The 27,418-nt window shown below is 40.8% G+C and overlaps 1 protein-coding gene across 8 annotated transcripts in view; it reads right to left on the reverse strand.

Annotated features, from left to right (window-relative positions):
• Positions 1 to 27,418, reverse strand: part of PPARG (peroxisome proliferator activated receptor gamma) — a 124,208-nt gene that overhangs the window by 39,350 nt on the left and 57,440 nt on the right. For 4 of the 8 annotated variants that reach the window (XM_043885947.1, XM_043885945.1, XM_043885946.1 and 1 more), the window contains exons 3-4: positions 5,342 to 5,569; positions 3,418 to 3,587 (exon numbers count right to left, since the gene is read on the reverse strand). In XM_043885947.1, the coding sequence (XP_043741882.1) occupies positions 3,418 to 3,587; positions 5,342 to 5,561 (390 nt within the window). In that variant the 5' untranslated portion in view covers positions 5,562 to 5,569. Of the gene's footprint in view, positions 1 to 3,417; positions 3,588 to 5,341; positions 5,570 to 23,223; positions 23,243 to 25,063; positions 25,086 to 25,164; positions 25,424 to 27,091; positions 27,113 to 27,418 lie in introns of those variants that run through there. The other 4 variants (XM_043885948.1, XM_043885941.1, XM_043885942.1 and 1 more) reach the window with 4 other exon arrangements.

The following is a 27,418-nucleotide window of genomic DNA, read 5'->3' on the forward strand; positions in this document are numbered from 1 at the left end:
GTGGTCAACTGTATTTTAATTATGGGTATACCCCACATTCTACTGAAATGACAAATGTTAAATTGCCAAAACACCTTTTTTTAACACAGTCTAACACGTGTGTTAATTTCACTTTCACTGAGTATTGTTGGTGAGCTAAGGCTGTATCTTTTTAAAGTTTATTTATGGCTGTGATGGGTCTTCGCTGTGGCATACTGGCTTCCTCTGGTTGCAGCAGGCTGGGGTTACTCTCTAGTTGCGGTGTGTGGGCTTCTCATGGCAGTGGCTTCTCTGGTCGTGGAGCACAGGCTCTAGGGTATGTGGGCTCAGCAGTTGTGGTACACAGACTTATATGCCCTGGGGCATGTGGGATCTTAGTTCCCAGGCCAGGGATTGAACCCATGTCTCCTGCATTGGCAGGTGGATTCTTAACCCCTGGACCACCAAGGAAGTCCCATTAAGGTGGTCTCTTTGATTACTGATGGGCACTGGGCTAACTGGTCTAATGATGGCGTTCAGAGTGTGGCAGCAGTTCTGTTTAACTCCAAAGTACCAAAGAATGAGTGAGCATGTCTTCAGGCTCATACCTTATAATAACAGTTCTCAAACTTTTTGGTCTCAGGACCCCTTTACTCACCCAAAAACGTTGAGGTTTCTAAACAGTTTTAATTTATATGAGCTATACCTATTGACGTTGATCAGACTAGAAATAAAACCTGAGAAATTATCATGTACAAGAACATTCAGGTCACATTCCATCAGGCATTATAACTACGCTACCATTCCATGTCATGTAGCTTCTAGAACACTCCACTTACATTCCTGAGAGCATGAGAGTGAAAAACAAGTTAATATTATTATGAAAATAGCATCAACCTCATGGTTCTCTTGAAAAGGCCGTAGGGATCCCACCCCCAAACCACACTTTGAGAACTGCTGACATACTTGGAGAAGCCAAATTATATTATTCCTCTAACATTTTTCTTATCTTTAAAATGGGCAGATGCCTATTTTCCCTTCTACAGTGAGCATAACCTTCTCTGTATTTTAGTCTTCTTGTCGTTGTCGTTCAGCCACTAAGTCGTGTCCCGCTCTTTGCAACCCCATGGACTGCGGTGTGCCAGGCTTCCCTGTCCTTCACCATCTCTCAGAGTCTGCTCAAACTCATGCCCACTGAGTCCCTGATGCTATCTAACCACCTCATCCTCTGTTGCTCCTTCTCCTTTTCCCTTCCATCTTTCCCAGCATCAGGATCCTTTCCAACAAGTTGTCTCTTCCCGTCAGGTGGCCAAAGCAGTGGAGCTACAGCTTCAGTATCAGTCCTTCTAATGAATATTCAGGGTTGATTTCCTTTCCTAGGAAGTCTGTAATCTTTTTTTTTTTGGATGGTTTGCAAGTTACTGGAGGTTACTATACAATACTGTTAATTTTCTTCTACCGCTCTTGCTTGTCTGTCTCTGGTAGGTGAAGGACTCCTCTGGACTCATCAGGTTTTAAGTGTTATTTCTCTGTCTCTGCCTTAGAACATTTCTGTTTGTAACTAGAGGGCATTTGAGTTTTCTCCTCCCTCTTTTCTCTTCTTTTTGCTACTTTTCTTCTTTGTTTGCTTTGGTCTTCTAAGTTTTTATGCTCTCAGAACTTAGCTTTAACACTATAAGCAACTGCTGACAATATCTTTCAATTTTTGGTTGATTGGTTAGTCCTTAAATTGCAATTCAATTTTTAGCTGTTCTCAGAAATGTTAACTCTCCACAAATATCTGATGAATAGAATCACAGTGAAACTATTTGCTTAAAACTTATAGTTTTCTAACTGCTTTACCAGCCCATAAAAAAAAAATATTGTGGAAACTTAACCAACCATACTTTATTTATCAACATAAATTACCAAGATGATCAAAACTAGATGATTTCTTCAAGTACTTCTAAGAATTTAGCCACAATTTCCTCAAAATTACATAAATCTAACAGAGTAAAATGACAGGTTCTTACTACTCCTTGAGAACATAATGATTTCCTATAAGGTTACAGATATTTTAGTTTGGTTTCAATCACTGAATGAATGAGTTTTCATGTTTTAAATAAAAGCATCTCTTGCCAGGAGTCATTTTGGAATTTTAGACCCAGAGATGAATCAGAAGCCCTTTGGCGAGCTACTCTAGCCAAACTGTTTTATACATGAGTGACTGAGGGCTGAAATCCTCATGTGATTGGTTACAGACCGTGGACAAGTGGCCAGGTAACCACTAACTTGTCTCTTTCACTTTATTAGGTTGCCTTTAGAAAAATAAACTTTTGGATTGAAGAGGCTTTAGTGATCATCTAAATCAACACCATGATGTTATAGATGTGAAAACTTAGGCAGGATATGGTTAAAAATATAATATATACAAAGGCATCTTGCCCAATATCTGGTGTATAGCAGCAATTCAGTAAATATTAACTCCCTTTTTTGGCTCATGGTCCAGTTAGGAACCCAGATCTTCCAACCTATCTAACTGCTGTCACGTATCTTCATTCTGAACAAAAAGCCCTGCTGATGATTGAACCTGATCTTACAGAAGCAGCGTTATTTTATAAGGCAAACACTTATCAACAATTTATTCTGAGCCCTAGAGTATAGAGTATAAATACTACTCAATTACTATTTTATTCATGGAGCCTATTAGAATTAATTACTTTAAAAGAAAGTACATTTTAAAACATGAGTAGATTAACATTTTCTCAATAGTTGGGCAGAATATTACTAACTGAACTTTCCAAAATAGCCTTTTTCACAAAGAAAGGAGGTGAAGAGAAAGGGTATCTCTTTTCCAAAATGGCTGTGTCTCTTTGCCTGACCATAACTCATGGCTCACGCTGATGCTGAATAAGAAAACACACAGTATTGGTTTAGGAGTCAGAAGGTGTATGGATCTGCCACTTACAATGGATGACCATGGGAAAATCTCACTGACACAAGATTTCTACACCTGCAAAGTGGCCATAAATAAGCTTAACCTTATAGGACTGTGGTAAGGCTCAAACGAAGGTTATCTATCTATCTACATATACAGAATATGACATGGTATAGTGGAAAGAAAAAATATTAGGAGATTCAGGAAATCTGGGTTCTGTTCAGGGTCAGCCTGTCACTGTCTTGCCACGTTACCTTGAACAAGCAGTTTCTGTTTTTTGTAATCTGCAAACTGTGAAGCTTGAATTAGATCAGCGCTGCACAGGACCAATTTGGAAAAAAGGAAGTGAGGCACAGTAGCCTTGCTTTTTAACAATTTTCTCAGGTTTTCAAGTGTTATGTCATCTAAAGAATGGGTTTCACCAAAGATATTTAGAAGTTTGACAGCTTTGTCTCAGTTCTTTGCCATCTGTTTGCAACAGGAAATGAAAACCTAGGTACATTTTCAGCAAATTATTTAAAAAATGATTTTTTTTTTTTTACCTTGCATCCTTCACAAGCGTGAACTCCATAGTGGAACCCTGACGCCTTATCCCCACACACCCGGCACTCAATGGCCATGAGGGAGTTGGAAGGCTCTTCATGAGGCTTACTGTACAGCTGAGTCTTTTCAGAATAATAAGGTGGGGACACAGGCTCCACTTTGATTGCACCTGTGTGCAGAAAAACATGAGGCCAGTTATCACAGGAAAAACAATGCGAAACAGGCAACAGGGCATGTCGCTGTCGTACACCTTATTATCATATTTTATTATTTAGGTTAGATGCACTATGGAACATGAAAAAGACACAGGAAAAAAGTGGGCTTTGTAATCACATGCAAGTCACAACGCCTCTGAGCCTCACCTGTGAAAACAAATTGGGAAGGGAATTAAGTTTGTGGTTCTATGACCCTCCAGTACCTCATAATACTAACGTTCCCTCAGGAAATATATATTTGAGATCATGAAGGTTATTTTTCTATGGGCTGTATTTGGCATTCATGACAATATTAAATTATACATTTCAACTTAAATATTGCATTTTAGAAGCGTTTTTAAACCACTCTTGCAAAGGAAACACAAAAGGAACTGAGAAGGAAATGGTATGCCTGGCTTGAGGGTACATGAAAAGTAAGAGACCAGGTTCTCATCAATGTTGAGTCAGAAAAGATGGTTTGTAAAATGATCTTTGATAGAGAGAGACACTTTGGAAAGCAAGCACTATCTTTCCGCTGGTCAGGATCAAGCCTATTAAATTTCCATATTAGGCTTCAACTGAAATCACACATGTAAATATAACCACGTATATAATTTATCTTAAAAAAACTAGAAATACAGGAAGTTCTTACTTATTGTCAAGTAATGGCTGCCAATTACACAGTGGTTGCTCTGGAAAACCAGCATGACAGCAAAGAGATAAAAATCAAGGAAACAGCATCACAGAAATTTATCTTATCTTGAAAAGTGCAGTTTTAGTTTTTCTTGATGTGAACTGCATTAATGGCATGGAGATTTATCAATAGTCTACAATGTCAACATTCAAATTTGTGCTGAAAAATAGGTTTCAGTGTAAGCTGTTCACAGTGCAGAATTAGGAAAATTGCATTATAGTAATAGTGATTCAGTGATAAGTTATAGCAGGTAATAAACTATTACTTGTCTACTTAAAAGTAGAAACAATGAATCAGAATTTGGGGGGACGGACATTTAGCCTGAGATACAGCTAGCGGTGTAATCATGCTGGAGATTGTCCCTGAGAAGGACAGAAGAAAAGAAAGAGAGGAGGGAAGCGGGGAAAAAGGAAAGATGATCCAGGGTGCTCACAGACTACCGGCCTTGTTGGTCAGTTACATGTGTGTGTCAGCTCAGTCACACAGTCATGTACTCTTTTCAACCCCATGGACTGTAGCCCACCAGGCTCCTCTGTCCATGGGATTTCCCAGGCAAGAATTCTGGAGTGGGTTGCATTCCCTCCTCCAGGGAATCTTCCCGACCCAGGGATCAAACCCATGTCTCCTGCACTGCAGGCGGATTCTTTACCACTGAGCCACCTGGGAAGCGAAAGTGTTAGTCACGCGGTCGTGTCCGACACTTTTTCCCAAGAACTTTTGCCTGCCAGGCTCCTCTGTCCATGGAATTTTCCAGACAAGAACAAGGGAGTAAGTAGGTGGCCATTCCCTTCTCCAGGGGAATCAAGGATTGAATCCAGGTCTTCTACATTGCAGGCAGATTCTTTACCATCTGAGCCACCTGGGAAGCCATTGGTCAATTATAAATGCTTAGTATTTCATGGACAAGTGGATGAATAAATGAATGGTAAATGTCTTCACCACAGCCATTAGTCCTGGGAGCATTTACCCTACTGTGGACGAGAGATTAGTCCAATCCTAGTCTCAACAGTCTGAAAAGTGAAATAAACCTCATACTTTGGTACTCTTGGAGCTTCAGGTCATACTTATAATCTGCAACCATCGGGTCAGCTCTTGGGAACGGAATGTCCTCGTAGTGCGGAGCGGAAATGCTGGAGAAGTCAACGGTGGTGAAGGGCTTGATGTCAAAGGCATGGGAGTGGTCATCCATCATAGAAAGATCCACAGAGCTGATCCCAAAGTTGGTGGGCCAAAACGGCATCTCTGTGTCAACCATGGTAATTTCTGAAACAAAGAAAAGACCAGCTGTGACGTTAGTCCTGAGGACTGGGCAGTCTCGTGAAGATACACAGAAAGGGAACAGAAAGAGTCTCCGGTCAAGATGTCACCTAGGTGATCACGAGGAGAGAAACGAACACAACCGCCTTCTTAGTGCCGTCCAGGCTGCTGAACTAACTGAGGGAAGTCACCCCTTGCCTGGACGTCACGATCGAGGAGCCTCTAGCAGTGTCAGCCTGTGCAGCAGGCCCACACCAACGTCCTAGAGACAGCCTGCTCTCCTTACAGCGGGATGACTTTCCTAAGGGTATCTGGGAATGGGCTTCTTGCTTTTTCCCAGCGAGCAGAGAGCTAAAGAATGCAGCTCTCACAGGCTGACTCTTGCAAGAGGTTAAAGATTCTAGCTGTGGTCTTCGTAAGAAAAACAAAGTGCCTCGAAAACACAAATAAGGAGATGAGCGTTGTGAATGCGCTTCAGCGGCTCCAAGAGGGCTCCTCAGGCGCTGTGTGGGTTCGCACTTCTGAATATCTGCACGAAGAAGGATGCAAAAAGCCTGATGCTATCTGTGTTATGGTGCAAACCCTGCACTGCTGACCGTCTGGAGCTCACACTGGGTCTCAGTGACATCCAGAAAACAGCGTGCGCTCTTAGTGACGGGGCATCCATCGAACTGCATCTTTTGTTCTGAACGTCACCTAAACCTACCTAACCCAGGACGCATCACTTACTTTGCCCATCTCCTCAGTCTGCTTATTTTATTTTTCTCCAGCCATTTTTCTTAAAATAAATCATTTTCCTATGAAAAGACACCTCTCTTGTCTCACCTGCAATATCCACAAATGTGGGTTATGCTGACCGCAAAGTTCTTCTGAAGACCAGAGTAAAGGTTGACCACGCTAAAGGTAGTGTATATGCTGCTGTATCCATACCGGGAAATAAAAATAGAGATGCAAAACATGTCTGGGTTGCAAGAAAAGTTGTTTGCTCATCATTTTACTGGTTTAATTTTGTTTCACTTTTAACATATGACTTCAGTGACTGCCTGTCAACCCATGTCAGGCTTCTCAACACAGGAATCATATCCCTAAGGGTCATTAGTTTTATTGAAAAGTTTTGGGGAAAATTTTAATGATAAAATAGCTACTTATGTGTAAATAAATAGAATGAAAAATTTATCTGATTTTAAAGATATGATTCTGAACTCCTAAAAAACTTTATACTTAAAGTACATTTCATAGCTAGAAGAACACTAATTTTTTTAAAAGACTGTATTTTTTTAAGCTTTTTAAAATATGGACCATTTTCTAAGTCTCTATTGAATGTGTTACAATACTGCTTCTGTTTCATGGTTTGGTTTTCTGGCCACAAGGCATGTGGGATCTTCACTCCCGGACCAGGGGACTGAACTCTTGCCCCCTGCATCGGAAGGTGAGGTCTTCACCCCTGGACTGCCAGGGACATCCCCAAGAGAATAGACTATTTTACTTTATTTTATTTTATTTTTTTGTGAAGTCGCTCCGTCGTGTCCGACTCTTTGCGACCCCATGGACTGTAGCCTACCAGGATCCTCAGTCCATGGGATTTTCCAGGCAAGAGTGCTGGAGTGGGTTGCCATTTCCTTCTCCAGGGGATCTTCCCAACCCAGGGATCGAAACCGGGTCTCCCACATTGTAGGCAGATGCTTTACCATCTGAGCTACCAGGGAAGCCCAGAATAGACTATTTTAAAAAGCAGCTTTAGGTTTACTTAAATATTGGGCAGAAAGTATAAAGCTCTCCAATACATCTTCCCCTTTCTCCCTCCCCACCAAACCCTGAAACACACAGTTTCCCCTATTAATAACTGACATTTCCCCTATTATTAACACTTACATTAGTGTGGTATTGCTTGTTACAAAACTGATGAAGCAACAGTGATACATCACTAACTAAAACCCACAGTTTATAGTCGGGTTCACTCTTCTGTGGTGTCCATTCTATGGCTCTGAATGTATGACGTCCCTGATCCACCATCACAGGATCCTACATTTCCTTGCCCTAAACGCCCGTTGTGCTCCACCCCTCCCTCCCCCAAGAACGCTAACTTCATTGTCCTCTTCTCCTAAAGGGCAATCTGCTGCAAAAGCAGCGATCAAGCACTGATTGACGTGCAATAAATTTAAAAGTCTTCACCCGTCATGCAAGCACCCCGACAGTCTGACTTTTTCAGTGTCATTTTCCACTTGGGCTCCCTGACCTCACCCCCACCCTCGGCAGTCATGTGCTTGGGCCCCTCACACCACATGCCCCGGGCAGACACTCTGCACTGTCTAGTCCGCTCGTCTCTGTTCACGCCGTTTCTGAGACTCCTCGGACTCCTCCCATTCCTCACGATCACACGTCACGATGCCCGTCTGTCTTTCCCACAGGAGTGGGGAAAATCCCATACTGGTCCACATGCTCCTTGCTCCATGAAACCTTCCATGAATTCTCCAACTTAAAAAAATATCCTCCCTTCTCCATGTTCCCACAGCTCTGAGTACACCTCTTTCACTTTGGTATAATTATTTAAACAAATATCTCCGCTGTTAGATTTCCAGTTTTTGGAGCAAAGGACAGTGTCTTATTATTCCGTTTTTCCTTCAGACCTTGTTTACTAAATGCTTGCCAACTCAATGATCATATTTTATAGGGAAGGCCAGAACAAGTATTCATTTCTCTGAGGAAAATGGAAAAAATAAAAATACTTTCTCAGCGGTTTAGTTTTGCTAAGACTGAAGCTCCCCAGGAAAGATGTAGCTTTCAGTATCATAAATAAAATACAGTTTAAGCTGTACCTCCTTCTCTCAACAATGTATACTCAGTTTTTCTCTTCTGATAATTGCAGCAGAAAGATTAGAGTCCTATAAACTTTTTTTCCCCCCTACACAGAAAGGACAAAGAAAGAAAGAATACAGTTTGCTTCTTCATCTCTATGAAAACAAAGCATTCGACATTTACCTTCCTTCCTCTCCTTCCCTCTCCCTGTCCTCTCATCCTGGGACACCTTGACCTAAACAATAGTACTCCACCGGCCACAGTTACTGGGAGGCACAGTGGTTCCCTAGATGTTTTATTTTATTTTGACTTAAGAGATGGGTCCAGGGAGCCTGCTTCTAATTTTGTCTCTAGAAAACATAAGCTACTGTTTCTGCCAAGCTGTAAGGTGAGTAGGTGTTTTTTGTTACCCCGTGCAATTACCCGTGGAAGAACACACGAGCAGACCACTTGCATGAGCAGCAGCCCTTCTCAGAGGTGAGGAGCAGCATCGTCACTTTCCAGCCGGGTGACCAGTGCCCTGCGTTAGGCACAGCCCTTAATTTCACAACTGTAGGTGTGTTTCAAGCAGACGGCAGTCCTGGGGCAGATGTTGTGGGGTAGGACACGAACATGTGCCGTTTATCTCAGACCATCAACCCTGGCTTTAAACTCTGCGACAGTTCATGAGCAGATTTTTTTCGCAATGTGCCAAACTACAGTGTATTTCATGCAAAGAGACATATGATGCAAAGTAAAGCAACTTCTCTCACCCGAGAAGGCGTCACTGTTCGGGAGTACAGAAGTGGGTCAGGAAAGATTTTAAATGGTAAGTCGGAGCACTAGAACTATACAGTCTACCTGTCAGGTTTTATGCTGTCTCCTATGAAAAGAAAAGAAAACCTTCTAGAATATCCAGGGAAATGCTGCATCTCCTTAATAATTGTTGTTCAGTTGCTAAGTCATATCCAATCCTTTTTTTTTTTTTTTCAGAATGACTGCATTTTTATATAAAATATTTACATGCCTAAGATTCTGGCCAAAAAAAGTTAGATTAGAATCACCTGGGCCAATTTGGCTCTGCATTTTTATTTATTTATTTATTTTTTCACAATTATTTTTATTAGTTGGAGGCTAATTACTTTACAATATTGTGGTGGTTTTTGCCACACACTGACATGAATCAGCCATGGATTTACATGTGTTCCCCATCCTGAACCCCCCTCCCACCTCCCTCCTCATCCCATCCCTCTGGGTCATCCCAGTGCACCAGCCCGGAGCACTTGTCTCATGCATCCAACCTGGACTGGTGATCTGTTTCACACTTGATAATATACATGTTTCAATGCTATTCTCTCAGATCATCCCACCCTCGAATTCTCCCATAGAGTCCAAAAGTCTGTTCTATACATCTGTGTCTCTTTTTCTGTCTTGCCTATAGGGTTATCGTTACCATCTTTCTATATTCCATATATATGCGTTAGTATACTGTATTGGTGTTTTTCTTTCTGGCTTACTTCACTCTGTATAATTGGCTCCAGTTTCATCTACCTCATTAGAACTGGTTGAAATGAATTCTTTTTAACGGCTGAGTAATATTCCATTGGGTGTATGTACCACAGCTTTCTTACCCATTTGTCTGCTGATGGGCATCTAGGTTGCTTCCATGTCCTGGCTATTATAAACAGTGCTGCGATGAACATTGGGGTGCATGTGTCTCTTTCAGATCTGGTTTCCTCGGTGTGTATGCCCAGGAGTGGGATTGCTGGGTCATATGGCAGTTCTATTTCCAGTTTTTTAAGGAATCTCCACACTGTTCTCCATAGTGGCTGTACTAGTTTGCATTCCCACCAAAAGTGTAAGAAGGTTCCCTTTTCTCCACACCCTCTCCAGCATTTATTGCTTGTAGACTTTTGGATAGCAGCCATTCTGACTGGTGTGTAATGGTACCTCATTGAGGTTTCATATCCAATTATTTGTGACCCCATGGACACGTCAAACACCCTGTCCCTCACTATCTCCTGGAGTTTGCCCAAGTTCATGTCCACTGAATTGGTGATGCTATCCAACTATCTCTCTTGCCTTAATAAATACATTAGCTGAAGCCTGGCGTGCTGCAGTCCATGGGGTCGCAATGAGTCGGACACAACTGAGTGACTGAACTGAGTGTTAATAGAACCCTGAATTTTTGCTGAGTCTGGTGCCAAATATCATCTCACTTAACGCTCACAATGTCCTGTGAAGTAGGTACACTTGTAAATCTCTTTAAAGAAGAGGAAACCGAGGCACAGGTGTGGAAATAACTTGCCCAAGACCACCCGGTTACTAACAAGCAGAGCTGGATTATGAATGAACACAGATGGTCTAAAACTCCACAGCCTGCACCAGTTACTAAGGAGCAGAGCTGGGTTATCAACCCAGATGGTCTAAAACTCCACAGCCCAGCCTGCACTTGTGACTTCCTAACTTAGTACTGGTTAGGAAAAGAAATCTCTTCTTGGATCTTCTAGTTCTATGTCAAATAACAATTAATTTCAACGAACCCTCACTGAACACCTATGAGGTGCCAGGTTCAAAGGGATGCCCTGTAAAGGGTGAGTAATTCTCCAGTAGAGGTTTCACTGAAGCAACTGGTTAAGCTGAGCAACAAGAGTGGGCGCAGGAAAGAGCCTTTACTAGATGGTCTTAAACTTAGGAGCCTTGTTGGAAGTGACCTCAGTGAGACATTTGGTCACTGCTGTTGTTTTGTTTTTTTTTTCCAATCTCATTTGTTTCAGTTCAGGGTCAGTTCAGTTCAGTTCAGTTCAGTTGCTCAGTCATGTCCGACTCTTTGCGACCCCATGAATCGCAGCACACCAGGCCTCCCTATCCATCACCAACTCCTGGAGTTTACTCAAACTCATGTCCATCGAGTCGGGGATGCCATCCAGCCATCTCATCCTCTGTTCAAGGGTCATGGTACTCTTAAATGTGATTCACCCAGCCACCCTCCTTATTAATCTACTCAAATCACTCTGCAGTGACCTGTGGATTTCCTAATTCCTCTCCCGTTACAATAGCTGATACCCAGAGACAAAAACTATCCTGAAAACGTTAGAGTGGAAAGGGCCTTTTGGAGATCATCTAAGCTCCTCATCTGACAGATGAAGAAAAGCAGGCCAAGTGATTTGCTTGTGAGTCTGGAGCTAGAGGCTGAGCCCATGAGAATCCAGGTTTTCTGTCTTCTTCTCTAGCATCCTCTGTACTACATTAGGAAGTTGTTACTGTATGTAAACACATTGAAAAGGGTACTTTTTAACCTACACCAATATCTACCGATCTGAACATTTTAGTCTTGACTCCTACACAGGAATGACATCAAATTCATGAAGGAGAATGGCTCCTTCTCATGCAAGAAGCCATGTGCTGGATGACAAATTAGAATGAAAAAAAAAAAAAAAACTGGGAGTAGAATTTGTTTCTAAGAAAAATAATAAACTCTGAATTCATCAAAAGGTTTAGGGAACAGTCTGATAAAGTGAGCACTGTACCAGTCTAAGTTTTCACATCATAAATGTATGCATTTTACATGTTCCTTTGTTGAAGAAGCTGCTGTTCTGGACATTAACACCTGCAGATGGAGAGCCAGGAGTGAGTCAGAGGCCCCGGGTTTGAATCCTGCCCTCCTGCTTGTCATTTTGTAACCTCTTTATACCTAACTATCCCTAGTCTGTAAACAATCATACTACCGACCTCACAGAGTTGCCATTGAAGATTCAGTTAAATAATACATGTAAAGCATCCAGCATGGGGCCATTGAGTTCTCTATAAATATAATTATTGGTGGCAGTGGTAATTTTTGTCACCAGATTACTAGAATCATGTAAAAGGTGGGCTAAAAGCTCCTCAACGCTACCACTAGGGGACAGGAAGAGGAAGAAACAGAAGCAAAGTCCTATTGTTCAAACAGGACTACGCCTAAAACAGATGTCCTGTTTTAAAGGCCTCTGCAAAAGGAGAGTCCACAGCCTCTCCTGGTTACTCATTCCAATGCTTAATTGCTCTTCTGCAGCCAGGAAAGTCTACGTCTTATCTGGCATGTCCCCAACTGTGTTACACATATGTTAACGATGTTCCTTTCAGAATAATTAAAAACAAAAAATTCTGGTGGGCAAATAAACTTAGGAAATGCTACATGAAGCCTGTTTAAATGGGTTTGCCGCAGGACTTCTTAGAATTATATGCTAATAATTCATGAGAATATACAGAAGCGGATGGGGGGGGCATGGACTACAATGTTCACAGAGTTTACTGTCTGATGCAATAGGGTTTGTGAAATCATGATCTAACCTATGTTGTTGGACTTTATAATTTTGGAATTTCATTTTCTAAATCGATAGTTATTGTCTTCTGTATATTTGCCCCTTACTACATGTACTTGAAAAGCATTAAGTTACCCCTTAGGCTTTCTTTGACTTTAGAGTGACTAAGGGCAAGGATTTATGTTGGTTGAAACAACAGCAAAACACAAGAGAGAACTTAAACCACGCAGAAAGGAATCACAGTAAAGACGAATGCTTTTACAGAGACTCTCCTAAAAGATTCCAGACAGGGGAAAAAAAAGTCCAATATAAAGGGCCAGGAATCAGAATGACACTGACCTGTTCAAGAGCAGCACTGGAAGCTAGAAAATCAAAAGAGCAGTGTTTTCAAATTTCAAAGAAAAAAAAAATGATTCCCAACTTAGAATTTTATACTCAGCCAAACCGTCACTCAAGTGTAAGAGGAGAATAAAGATATTTTCAGAAATACAAGGACTCAAAAACAGTCACCTCTTTCCTAGAGTTCCACACCAGAACAAAAAGGAAACAAAACATCCAGGAAGCAAGGGATGGGAACCCAGTGGAGAGGGGGAAGGAAGGCCTAAGACACCAGATCCTGAGCAGAACCTGCTCCTAGACAGAGAGAGGAACAGGGGGACAGAGGAGGGCAGAGGGATCCCTGGAGAAACACAAGGCCTGAGACATGCAAATGCCCACTCTGAGGGAGAGTCTGAGGATGGGTTAGTGACAGGTATGCAGAAAAAGAACAACATGGGAGCAAAGATAATAATAATAATAATAAACTCCAGAAAAACAAACAGCTATTCAGGGTCAGAGGCAGAACTGCAGCCTACTGTCTGGCTCAACCGTAAGCAACACTTTCAAAGGTGAGCACAGATGTCTGATTGCACCTAAAATTATGAATCGCCACACTATGAAGTTGGGGGGAAGGAGAAGTGTGTGTTTTGGGAAAGGGACCGTGGTGGCAAAGGGCTAAATAAATTCTTATCTACCACAGTAGGAAGTCAGTGGGTAATGATGGACACAATTTTAAAATAGCAGTATAAACATGTTATCTTAAGACACAGTAGTAAAAGCCAGGAGAAATGTTTTAAAAAGTTAAAAATCACTGCCTCTGAGGAGTGGGAACTGGGTATGGACTAAAGACTGCAATTCTTCATTAAAAGCTTTGCACAATCTGACTTCCAAAACTGTGTGCAAATATTACTTTGATAAAGGTAAAAATTAAGTATCTTTCAATTGCAACATTTTCCCATGATTTCACCTTAGAAGAAGGAAATATATTCCCTGCCTGTTTCCCAGTCCTCTTAAAAGGAATTATCATATAATGACCTGGAATAGTAGAGAAAAATTTAATGTAGCTTCAAGTAAAATAAAGGAAAATCAGAAACTATTTTTAAAACTTGACCAACAGATGACATTTCACAGATGACTGTGACTAGAGCATTTAAAAGATAGATTCTATCACTTCATCTCTTTTCCTTCACTGGTATCACGGAAGAAAAAGAGTCTGGGCCCCATCAGCAGACGTATAGCTTACTGTTGTCGTTTGTCATTGTTCAGTCACTCAGTCGTGTCTGACTCTTTTGTGACCCCATGGACTGTGGCCCACCAGGTTCCTCTGCCCATGGGAATCCCCAGGCAAAAGTACTGCAGTGGGCTGGCATTTCCTCCTCTAGGGATCTTCCTGATCCAGGGCTTGAACCCACGTCTCCTGCACTGACAGGTGGGTTCTTTACCACTAAGCCATGAGGGAAGATCACAGTTTAACAGTAGCTAATAATTTTTAGGCACTGATTCCATGACAGGCACTGACCCATTACATATGTAATTTATAATTTGTTAATATGTATAACTTATAAATGTACATATAGTTAACATAACTTACTACTTTTAATACAACTTACTAATGTTTAAAAGGATTAAAAATGGATTCCTTACAGTGTCATTTGTTTAAGAAAAGACATTTTCATTGTGTTGTCAACTTAGACAATACTACAAACCAAATTCAATGCTTCTGTGGTTGACATCTTGGTGATACTCCCATTGATAGCCTTGGCTTTCAAGAGGTTGAAAGCATTCTAATATGTATCCTTATATGCACATTTCTTTATAATATGCCAGGAGGTCTCACAGCAAATTTCCAAATTCAGACCAACAAAGGGCTTTAGAAAATGTTCATTTACACTTTTACAAACTTCATTTTCTCTTGCATGGGCCACATCTTGCTGAGATAGCTGTTTAACCCAGTCCTGAGATATCAGGTGAGAGGAGAGATGAGAGAACCATGCCCTCATCCAGACTGATCATTTCTTCTGCCACCTTAGCTGGAGATTCAAGCCCTCTTTCTCATCATGGTCAAACTAGTTCAAGGTTGGTTCTTCTGATAAAAGCAGAAGAGAAAACATGTCATCTGTTGGTCAAGTATTAGGAAAACATGTTTCTAAAGGGAGACTCACTGAAACCTAGTCAGGATTGAATCTGTTGTACTGTAGTTAGTTACTCTGGCCGAGTTGAAAATCTGGGCTTGCCTAGCACACACGGGCAGCCAGCGAAGAATGGTGCTCAGGTCAGAAACAGCCAACTGGAGTGCTCCCCACTGCTCATCTCCCTCTGTGCAGCTTGATTTGGGTTTTGCAGTGACGGGGGAATGAAAATGGGAGACAGGAGGCTGAGTGGGAAGGGAAAGAGAAAAAAAAAATGAAAGGAATGCTCCGGAAGTGTGTAACTACTTAGAAAGGAGGCAGCCACCAAAGATCCCCAAAGGACTGCTTCTCCTGACTCTGCCTCCTTGTCAACCATCACAAAGGACCTCCTGCAACCAGGGAGAGAGAGTGGGTAGGTGTTTTTATTTTTATTTTTTTTGGGTAGGTGTTTTTAAAGAACACTTTACTACCCAAGCATCTCCAAAGGCCTGCGATTACCCTAGAGGGGAAAGCTGGCCTGACTCAGAGTGGTTTAGTTTGGCGAACTGAGTGATATACTATGCTTCTATTTACTCTTTTGTTTTCAATTTGCTGTGCCAAAAGCACTCTTAATGAGAAGACAATGGTCCTAAGCTAAACAAACTCTGAGGACAAAAGTGTCAAAACAGATGTAGCCAGATCACCAGTGGTTACGCAGTGAAACACAGATTTCCATTAGCTATACTATATACACATACATATGTAGAGATTATATATACATATACACACATATATATAACAATCTTAAAACATATTGCCACATCATATTAAAATATTCGATGTAAGCATTTTCATTTTAACTCTTCCTCCCGAGCCAATATAGCATTATGAAAAATGTTCTACATGAAAGCATTTGATACAATTCAACACTCATTCATGAGTTTAAAAAACCTCTTCACTAGGAAGTGCAGGAAACTTCACTAATCTGATAAAGAATAGCTGTTTAAAAAAAGACAAAATCCCTAAAGTAGCCATCATACTTGATAGTGAAATACTTAAGCTTTCCTTCTAAGATCAGGAGTGAGATAAGGCTACTAGTTTATCATTATTTCTATTAAACACTGGAGATCCTATCCAATCCAACAATAACAACAACAAAAACACAGAATTAGAAAAGTACAAATAAAACTAACATTACTCACAGATGACATGATTGTATTAAAAAAAACACAACAAAACCATTAAGTTAACAGAATTTGGCAAAGTTGCTGACTATAAGGTTGATATTAAAAAATCAGCTGTATTTCTATAAGCCAACAACAAACAGAAAATGACATTTTTAAATGATTTTTTACAATAGCATCAAAATCATCAAGTACCTATGGGACAAAAATCTATCAGAACAACAGTAAGATCTCTACATTGAAAACTCAAAAGTATTACTGAAAAAAGATCTAAATATTTGAATGAAGGGGTATATCATGTTCATGCACTGGAAGGCTCAGTATTATACCACCGTCAATTCTCCCCACATTTATCTATAGATTTGGAACAATTCCAATCAAAATCTTAGCATTTTTTTGTGTGTGTGGAAAATGACAAGCTGACCCTAAAAAATTATATGAAAATTTAAAGGGCTAAGACTAGATGAGGCAATCTTGAGGAGAAGAAAATGCTGGAGAACTTATACTACCAGATACCAGAACCAATGATAGTGCTACAGTCATTAAGAACAGATATTGGTTGGTGCAAAGACAGAAGAACAGACCAATGTGATAGAAGAGCAAGCCTAGAATCAATGCCACATGTAAATGGTCACCTAGTTTATGAAAAATGTCAGTGTAATGTAGTGGGGAAAGACAGTCTTTTCAATAAATAGGGTAGGTCATACATTGGATATCCACATAGAGGAAAAAAAAGGTTCAACCCCTTTCTTATATCATACACAAAAATCAATTTCATATGAACTGTAGGTCTTAATCTACAGGTTCTTAAAGCAGTGTAAACAGGGCAGGTAAAAATTCAAAGGGTGCACATTTCATTCTAGGAGTCAGTATTCGAAGATATGTTCTTGTTTTAGATATGTTTGGCCTACTTTGTTATATAGAGACCCTGTGTTCTTTAATAATGCAGGAAATCTTTCTCTAAAACCTAATGCCTATATCAAGAGTCCTATGTTTGGAAGGTTAATGTGCTTCAATCAGTTGAGTTGTCTTTTGAGACATTCTTTTTTAAGTGAAATATATCAGCAGGTTAAATCCAAGCCACCAATTTTATACTAATAATTTAACCTCTTCTTTATATCAATGACCTATTTTATAACCTTGCTTCTTATACAAGTCATGGTGTATTTCATTATGGTGTTTCTCTTCCCAAAACTTTTCCTTGGTTTACTTTTCTTTGGCAATTTTCCTTTCTCAGTAGCTTAATCTCAGTTCATGCTCAATCAGTAATACAAAGCCAAAGCCATCTTAAATCAAGATAACCAATGACCTAAAACTATGTGCAAGGTATTCTTCAGGTCTCACAAGAAATACAATATAATGTAGTTCTTGACCTTGAGACGTTACCCAGGTGAAAGATGTTTGATAAAAGAAGAAAGTAGACAGACAGTAAGTGCTTTAGAAACAGAGAGAAAGAGACTCACACTTTCTGAAATAATCAGGGCTCTCTTCACTGTAGAGATGTGTTTGAATTGTAAGGGCCAGTGGAATGGCTAGGACTGGATTGTTCCTGATAAAAGATAATCCAAGGAAAAGATACTCATCTCCAACATCTAGCATGGCCCTTCTAATACCTGAATTAATTTAAGCAATAATAACAAAATGAATATAATATCAGGATTAGATTTCATACCGAACCAACACTTGCAAACTGGACTGGTTTCTCCTGGGTCAATTGTTTGTACCTTATAATTGACTAGAGGTGTGGCTGTATCAATAGTAAAGAGATTCCTTGTAAATGGTAGAGATTTCTATGGAAACTTGACCATAATTAGGTCAAATTTACACACACATTTGGATCTTATTAGCAACATAGTTTAATCAACTAAGCAAAATTGCCCAGTCTGCATAACAGGTTTTTTAAAACTAAAAGGCAGAGTTTTAGGTAAAGGGTAAGACAACAGTAAGGTAATATCCAATTATCTTACATTAAAAACATTTAATTGCTAATGCAAAGCAAAAGAGTAAGAAGAATGAATATCTAAGTTTCTCTGAAAGAAGGGGGCCATCGTGTTCACGTGCCTGGAACACGTGAAGGATGTCAGAACTTCTGTTACTAGATTCTGCCATTGGCTCTCTGCCAAAACTAGAAATTGAACCTTGGTTTTTCTTCTAGAACTATGACTAATAATGGGTATCTATGGGATTGGGGGCAGGAGGAGAAGGGGACGACAGAGGATGACATGGCTAGATGGCATCACCAACTCGATGGACATGAGTTTGAGTAAACTCCGGGAGTTGGTGATGGACAGGGAGGCCTGGCGTGCTGCGATTCATGGGGTCACAAAGAGTCGGACACGACTGAGCGATTGAACTCAACTGATCAGATAATATCTAGATATTCTGAAAAAATGCTAAGGAGAAGACTAGAGGAGACTTAAGAAGTAAGTCTGATTTAAGTAACTGAAAATAGAAAACTTTTGGTAGTGTGGATAATGTAAACCTGTATTATCCCAGAGTGGTAACTTCTATTTTAAAGATGATAAGACAGAATTAACATCTGGACACTGATGACATAGCACGCAGTGCTCTAAGGGCTTCATATAGGGGATGTTAGCTACTAAAGCAAGTAACGCACTTTTCTGCTAGCAAATAGGCCTCCTGAAGTTCAGGTGAACACTGGAAGTATCAAGACATAGATAGACTTGCCAAAGAAGCCAGGCATTTGGCTAATTAAAAAACTTGTCACATTCAAATTAATATTCAAATGATATCCAACTAATGATATTCAAATCAGTGGAGGGCCATGGTGCAAATAACTCTAAGTAATAGGTAATCCATAGTATCTTTGTACTTGGTTTTTAGCATATATATCACATGGTTTGCTTATATTAGCATCCATTTTAGAATGTTACTCAGCGCATACTAAACTTTCATTTTTACACACTAAATAGATTCCAATGCCTGATTTCAGAAAAGTACCATGGAAGATCAGCATGTTCTTAATAAGTCAACAAGAACTTAACAGACACCTATTACATGTTAGATACTGGTGGAATAAAAGGAAATATAAAACTTGGATCTTATCCTCAGTGACTATATAACTTGGCTTAGGGAATCTTTAAAACAGAGAATAATATCAGGCAGTCTCAAATTAAGGGTTAAACACTGTGATACAGACCAAAAATTCTAGAGGGTTTTTATTCTTTCATTGAACAAGTGTCATTGAGCCCTGCTATTCACCGAGCATATTCCAGGTAGTTGGGATGTGTCAGTGGATGAACAAACTAGACAAAGATCCCTGACTTCATGGAGTTAATGTGCTAGTGGGATAAAGCAGACAACACACAATAAATACGGAGAGTAAGTTAATTATATGGGAGGCTAGAGGATGAGGAATGCTTTAGACATGAGAAAATGTAGAGCAGGGGGAGGGGAAGGCCCATGGGGAGGACAGATAATTCAACAGGGGGTCAAAGCAATCCTCACATGAAGGTAAGAGCTGAGCAGAGATTAGGAGGAGCTGAGAGTCAGCCAAGGTGTCAAAGGAAGAGAATTCCAGGAAGATGCAAGAGCTGGAGCGAAAGCACTAAGGCAGGAGCAGTGCGGAACATGGGAGGAATAGCAAAGAGGCGAATGTGGCTGCAGAGAGGGGGTGAAGGGCAGACAGGGGTAGGAGGGCTGTTGACAGTGGTGAGGCAGGGGTATGGGGCTTACGTTTAAGAGAAGGGGGGTTCACTGAACGGTGTTGAGTACAAGGACAGACCTGACTTCCACTTTAACGGGATCCCTCTGGGTTGAGACTAGGCTGTTGGGGCTAACGCAGACTCAGGTAAACCTCTCAGGAGACTGAGATGGTCCTCAGGGGCAGTGGAGGGGAGAGAAGACACACAGTCCTTTATGGGAGAGGGAGAGCGATTAATGGTAACGTATCCAGGGAGTGTTTCATGGAGAAGACGACACCTGAACCTGACCTTGAAGGACAGAGAGGGCTGGCAAAGGTGGAAGAATCAGGAGAGGTATTCTAGGACATGGTAGTCTTGGAGGGAAAAGTGAGTGTGGCTTGTCCTTGGGACAATGACATTGGTCCAGTTAGAGCAAGGCAGGCCAGTCTCTCGGATTGGAGGGAAATAAGATACATAAGGTAGAAACAGATTACAAAGAGCTCTGAAAGCCAGTGTTCCTGCTGGTGTCTCGTACTTATTATATTGTAGATGCTCAGTGTGTATTAGAAGATGGGTAATAAAGACAGGCTTTTAGGACCACTTATCTGGCAGATTGGATTGGCTGGCTGACAGTTTCTCATTTAGAAGGTCAGCTATAAGGCTGTACAGAAATCCTGGAATGAGGTAATGAGGGATAATTCTCCTGTAGGTAATCGACAGTTGCTGTTTTAAATCTACTTTCTAATGTAAACCATTCGCCACTTGTGGGAACCTCAATCTTGTGTTGGCAATCCCTTTCTCAACTAAAAATTACGTGGGCCTAAAAAACTATGTACTCAGGCAGCCACGTGGTCTTGATTCCAATAGCAGTTGCTATCAAATACATGTGCAATGCCCGTGTCTCTAAATTAGTTACAGGTACAAAACTGTCTACACACACAAAAAAAGTAATCTGGTAGAGGTTTATAGAAACTCAGTCCTATTCAAATGAGTCTGATTCGTTTTTCTACCACATATTTGCACAAATAACTCAACATTAGTAGGTGGACAAAAGGCGTTTTCTGGACAGCTTTCTAAAGCCTAATATAAGGGCGTTCAAAGGAAGCTAAAATAACAGAAACTTTGTGTCTGTTCCACTGATCTAATATAACTAAGAAATTTGCTTTGGTCAGATTTCCTCTGACACAAAGAATATGTACCTTACAAAGAGCTATGATGATTTCAGAATCTCCTCCAGCTTATCTTATTCAAGTTATAAATGAGAATGCTGATAAAGGTAATAATCCACGACAACCTCTATCAGAGGTATAAAAGTTGTTTTTCACTTAACGACCCATGTTTTACACTGCCATTTATATGGATTTATATTGCAGTTTATACAGATAGTTGCTGGCAGGCTTTCCCGGTGGCTCAGTGGTAAAGAATCTCTGCAACGCAGGAGGCACAGGAAACTCAGGTTCGATCCCTGGGTCGGGAAGATCCCCCAGAGGAGGGAATGGCAATCCACTCCAGTATTTTTGCCTGGAAAATACTGTGGACAGAGGAGCCTGCTGGGCTACAGTCCATGAAGTCGCAAAGAGAAGAACACGACTGAGCGATTAACCAGGAGCATGAGCTTTGAAGACAAGTCGTGTTCCTTAGGCTTTGTTGGGGAAAATAAAAAATCTTTAAGTGCTATGTTTTTCTTGTAAGCACTTAATATAAATGACATATATTTGGGGTGTTTCCTATAATTCATAATTTGGGGAGAATGTACAAGAGAAATGACAGTTTTCGGACGCATAATAAGAAGATTCCCAGAGTCTAGAAATCTGGCAAATCTACTATATCCTGGTGATCAGAAAACAAATTTGAACAGTTAAATCAGAAATAAATGATAAAACTAGAGCCATACTATTAAGGAAAGGGCTTCACTGGTGGCTCGCACGGTAAAGAATCTGCCTGCAATGCAGGAGAGCTGGGTTCGATCCCTGGGTCAGGAAGATCCCCTGGAGAAGGGAACGGCTACCCACTCCAGTGTTCCTGCCTGGAGAATTCCACGGACAGAGGAGCCTGGTGGGCTACAATCCGTGGTGTTGCAACGAGTCGGACAGGACTGACTGACTTTCACTCACTCATACTAAGGAAAACATTATTATGGACAACAGTAAAATTCTAGAAAAACTCCCTGAACTGTTATTACTTGTGAGATCATGAAATCTGGAGCTGTCAGTGACCTAAATCTTCATCATATAGAGAACATTATAACCCAAGACACTTTTTCAATGTCTCTGAGAAGAAAACACACAACCATTGCCCTCATTTAGGCACAAAGAATGATTGAACTTGTGGAAATTCAGTCTCTTTATAGACAAATGTTAATGAAATTGGGAGGTAACTGGCCCGTTTTAAAAAAAAAATCAGACATGAGGATGCTTTTTCTAAGTCTGATCGTTTCCTTATCAAAACATTCAAGAGAGGTTATACAGAGGCCTCATCTCACTTAAAACTGCCACTCATTTTGATGCATAAGGAATCCTGCCGTTTTTTTCCTCCATATTCCTTAAAATGCTATCCGTAGTGATTACCACTACAAGCCCAGGACAATGGACGTCACAGAGGGCGTCTGGTGTCACTCCGTCCTCACAACAGCCCTGCATTTTCTGTTAACGCACGTGCGGAGGGCAGAGGGGATGGATGGCACGCTTACATTCACACAGAAAGCACATGGCCAGGACAAGTTCAGGAGTTCCATTTCCTGACACCACATGGGTCCCTCAGAACTTCTGGAAAGGTAAAAGCCTGGGCTCAGTTCATCTAATGCTTCCAAGCACACAGCTGCCTGGAGCCACACGGCCACAGTTTAAGTCTCCCTCAGTAGAAACGGCGGCAATCCATCACTCGCCCCTCTCTCAGGAGAGACTCTCGTTTCAAAGAATCATCTATTGCAGCATTTGTCGTGTCTCTAAGGCACACTTCCATTGCTCAATCAGTTCCAAAGGACAAGCGTGTCATCATCTTTCAGTGCTCTGGTGCAACAACTTAAAATTAGAGAATTCACCCAGGACTAAGTCTGGCACTGAAAGCGGGAGGCATGTTCAGCTTCAGTTTATGGACGCGTCCCTTCAACCTCGCCAGTTTCTCTAGTGGAAACGGATTCACGGCCAGCATGGGGTTACTTGGGGTTCCTTGAAAAGCTCATGATGAAAACAAAAAGGGGAATAAGATACGTGGAATCACGGTGATAATGAAGCCCAGGAAAACACGCAGAACTCCCCTTTGGGCACAGAGGCTACAAAGAGAGGAGTTTTTAAGTCCATGAAAGGGACCCGTATGGCTGGAAATCTGGACCGTTCACACTCAGGGAGCCACTCTGCCTTCAATAGCAACACCCAGATCTTTGCAACACCCTTATTTCCCTTTGCCTGTGATGAGGAAGAGAAGCCAGATAAATTCCTGTGCCAAGGCCAGGTACCTAAATCTCTACAGGCTTTCATCTCTGCTGGCCTCGATTAGCTAATGATGACCACGTTCCCAATTTATTTTCAGGTTTGTTTGTTTTGGCAACAGTGAAGTATTTAAGTGGCCATCTACAAAATACAATAGAAGTGAACTATCACGGGTCTTTGGCCTTTAGAAACATATTTTTGACAGAAAAAAACATTTATGAATAAAGAGTAATCAGAGATCATTTAACATGAGCGTTAAATAATTGGTACAATATATAATTTCTTAACTGCTAGTAATTCTATTCTGTACCATCTTAATTAAGAAGAAAAGTACTGGGTTATTCTTTTGAAAGGGATCTGAGACACACAAAAATTACACCCAGGGCAAATTCAAGGTATAAAAATAAAGATGTTAGTGCAGAATGAAAACTAACGCAAAATCCATAACTATCCCTTACCATAAACATATTTGCTTAAGTTAACCTAAAATATTTGTTGCACTGCATTCTGGACATATTCTTTTCAAACAGACAAAACTGTCAAATTGTGACACAAGAATTATTTTAATATAGATTGGACATTCTGCCCTGATGCAGATTAAATTAATAACTGGAGAAACAACAATACTTTTTATGGTTTGTAGGAAAACAGAATAACAGGATTTTATGTAATATAATAAGACTAAACTCCCATTTAAGAGAGCCAGGTGACAGAAATATACATTGAATCCAAATGTCACAATAAAATGAAATGTCACTTCAGGAAATTTTTTTCTTAACTTTTAAAAAGCTCAATGTTTAAAAAATTCTGTGATTAATATGTTCAAACTTCAGATTTTCAGAGAAATTAAAACATCAAAATGTAAAGCCATCCATTTCAACAATTAAGCAACTTAATTTTAACACTTTAGCATTTATGTTGTAAAATGGGAATCAGACTAGCTAACACAATGAATTTTTACGTAGTATCTACAAGAAGGGGGAAAAAAAGAAATAAATATGATATAGCATAAAAGAGAAATAGCTGTGCTAATATGCTCCAGTAGAAGGAGCTATAGAAATAAAAAACTTACATTTTGCAAAGGCCAAGAAAGAAATGCTGAAAATGAAGTATCTAATTGAATCTTTCATATTCGAGTAAAAGTAATAATCATCGACTTAGCATGCAATAGTAAAATGAGATGCTTAGAACAGGCCTTCCCCAAGGTCTCCACGCTATTCTACAAAGCATTAAACACTATGTTTCGCACCCTAGGAAATATAAAGAATAAAACTTGGTCCTATACCCTGGATGCTTACAATTCTTTGAGAGAGATAAAATGTCCACGCAAGTATCTAGATTCCAAAGTAGAGCAAAAACATGTTGAGCGTACTTTAGGATGAATAAATGCGGCCATGAGAGATACGTAACACACAAGGCTAAAATGAGGAAAGATATTCTGAGAAGACCTTAGGTATTTGGGGAAAACATATGTCAACCCAGAACATGTTAGGTAGCCCAAAAAGTTCCTTTGGGTTCTTTGTAAGATTATACAGAAAAACCCGAACAAGTCTTTTGGCCAACCCGATGAAAACAAGTAGAATTTCTTTGGATATAAATATACCTTGAATACTTAAATTCAGGACATAGGAGTCAGGAACAGAAATAAAATCTGGATTTAGTTGTCTGTTCTTTAAAAGAAAAAGCTCTGAGTATGCTTTAAGTGAACGCAACAGCAGCAAGTTAAGCATCAAAACACTGACCTACACACACAGACATCACTTGGAAGACAAGCCACAAGATCAAGTTCACCCTTCCGTGATGCCCGGCGTATACCGACAGCCAAATCTGGAGCTGACTTTACCTTGTGAGGTACTTGCAGACGCTGTGACCGCAAAGGGCTCGCTCTCTGGGTCAGTAAGAGGACCTCCCAGGGTCTCACCCATCACAGCGCGAAACAGGGATTTGCCGTGACTCCCACTGATATTTGGTCTATTTCTTGCAAAACGCCAGTTCCGTTCAAAGAAAAAGATGTGTGGCAGTAAAACTTGGGAATGCACCAATGAGTCAAGGCATCCGTTTCCAAACGTTTGGGGGAGGTGGGGATAAACACACAGAGGACCAGGCCTGGGTGGACTGGTTGGCACCCTCCTGCTGGAGACCAGCTGTGACAAACTGTTTTGTCATAGCACTGTTCACTGCTTTGGCAAGACCTGGTACATTACAGGGAAAACATTGCCACACTGTCTCGCCGGTGACCCTCGTGTCTTGGGAGGGGCGGGGGCAGGACAGTGCTGAGAACTCTGAGCGCAAAGACACAGTTCAATCCTCACTTGATTCTAAAATGGAAAACTTTACATCTCTGGGTTATGAAATACTAGTGAAACTTACTTGGATAGATTTTTTTTTTTTCTGTCTGCCCACCCTTGGTTGAATCTCTAGTCATATCATCTGATATCTGAAGAAAATGTTTGAATTCAAGTATGTGTGTATAAAACTTGCCATCAGCTACTGAAATGTTCTGTCCTGAGGTATTTACTCTATTACTTTGTGAAGTCTGTAAAAAAAAAATGACACAGTGATCCAGATTCTCTAAAACTGAAGCATTAATAGACTGGAGACAGGGCCTGAGACAGCTTACATTTTATATATCAGGGTCTGTTTCTCAAAAACTTAAGTTTATCCATCCATAGCATATACATCAGCTGATGTGTGAACGTTCGTTAACGCTGGAAGGATAGATTCCATATCATCATGAAAAATGTGGAGTTCTCCCTGAGAGGATTAATGCATTACCAGAAAGGGGGAAAAAAAAAAATAAAAGACTGACAGTGATAGGTTGGAGAGGAATTGTGGTCAGTTTTGTAATCAGGAAAAAGCTGGCTTCTTGCTCAAGGCCTTTGACCTTTTTGGCAAAGAGAAACGCTATCTGTGCCAAATTTCAATGTGGGAGCAGGCCTCCTCCTATCACACAAGTGGCCTCATGGAATTGCAGTGACTTGTGGATTTAAAAAGATGCCCCCACATGGGGCAGAATATCAGGTGGTAATAAATCTCTGAATATGCTGATCCCAATAGTCCCCGAGCGGAATACATACATATCTGGTTCATCTATATTGAGTAACTCGTCATCCTACAAGAGACTAGCAAAAGCTCCCTTGACAGTTGTGGGGCAATAGCTTGGTGGGAAGAAGACTTAACTGGGTCTCCGCAGCACAGAATCCAGTGGAGAGTTGGGCAATTCCATCGTGTATAAACTTCTAAAAACCAAAACACCTTTATTAAGGTGATTGAGCTAAAGGAACTTTCTTGACAGTCCAAAGGGCTGAGGGAATTACAGCTGTGTGTAGAACTAGTTCTTTTCTGTTTGCGGCTGCTGCTGTTGTTCAGTCGCTAGGTCGTGTCTGACTCTTTGCGACCCCAGGGACTGCAGCACGCCAGGCTTCCCCATCCTTCACTATCTCCTGGAGCTTGCTCAAACTCATGTCCATGGAGTCGATGAAGCCATCCAATCATCTCATCCTCTGTCACCCCCTTCTCCCCCTGTCCTCAATCTTTTCCAGCATCAGGGTCTTCTCTCAATAAACGAGTTTCTTCTTCTCAATGGGAAATTTTGCACAACGACACAACATTTAAAAGTGTGATTAATCCAAGATTCTTGGTTGAAGTTATGACAGATAAAAATAAGTCAAGAACATTTTCCTTTTTGCTAATAAAACTGAACAAAAATTTAAACCCCATTTGGCCTACAGATAGGGCTTCCCAGGTGGTACGAGGGGTAAAGAACTCACCTGCCAATGTAGGAGATTAAGAGACTGGGTTCGATCCCTGGTTTGGGGAGACCCGCTGGAGGAGGGCACGGCAACCTACTGCAGTCTTCTTGCCTAGAAAATCCCATGGACAAAGGAGCTGGCAGGTTTCAGCCCACAGAGTTGCAAAGAGTCAGACACAACTGAAGCAACTTAGTACCCACGCGCTGCCTACAGATACTCAATGTTCCAAAATGTGCCTGAGTCTGAAAGGCAAATTTTGGCTTTATTCCTGTTGTGTGTGTGTGTGTTAAGTCACTCAGTCGTATCCAACTCTTTGCAACCCCATGGACTGTAGCCCTCTGGGCT

This window comes from Cervus elaphus, chromosome 24 (assembly GCF_910594005.1).
Source record: "Cervus elaphus chromosome 24, mCerEla1.1, whole genome shotgun sequence".
Taxonomy (NCBI): domain Eukaryota; kingdom Metazoa; phylum Chordata; class Mammalia; order Artiodactyla; family Cervidae; genus Cervus; species Cervus elaphus.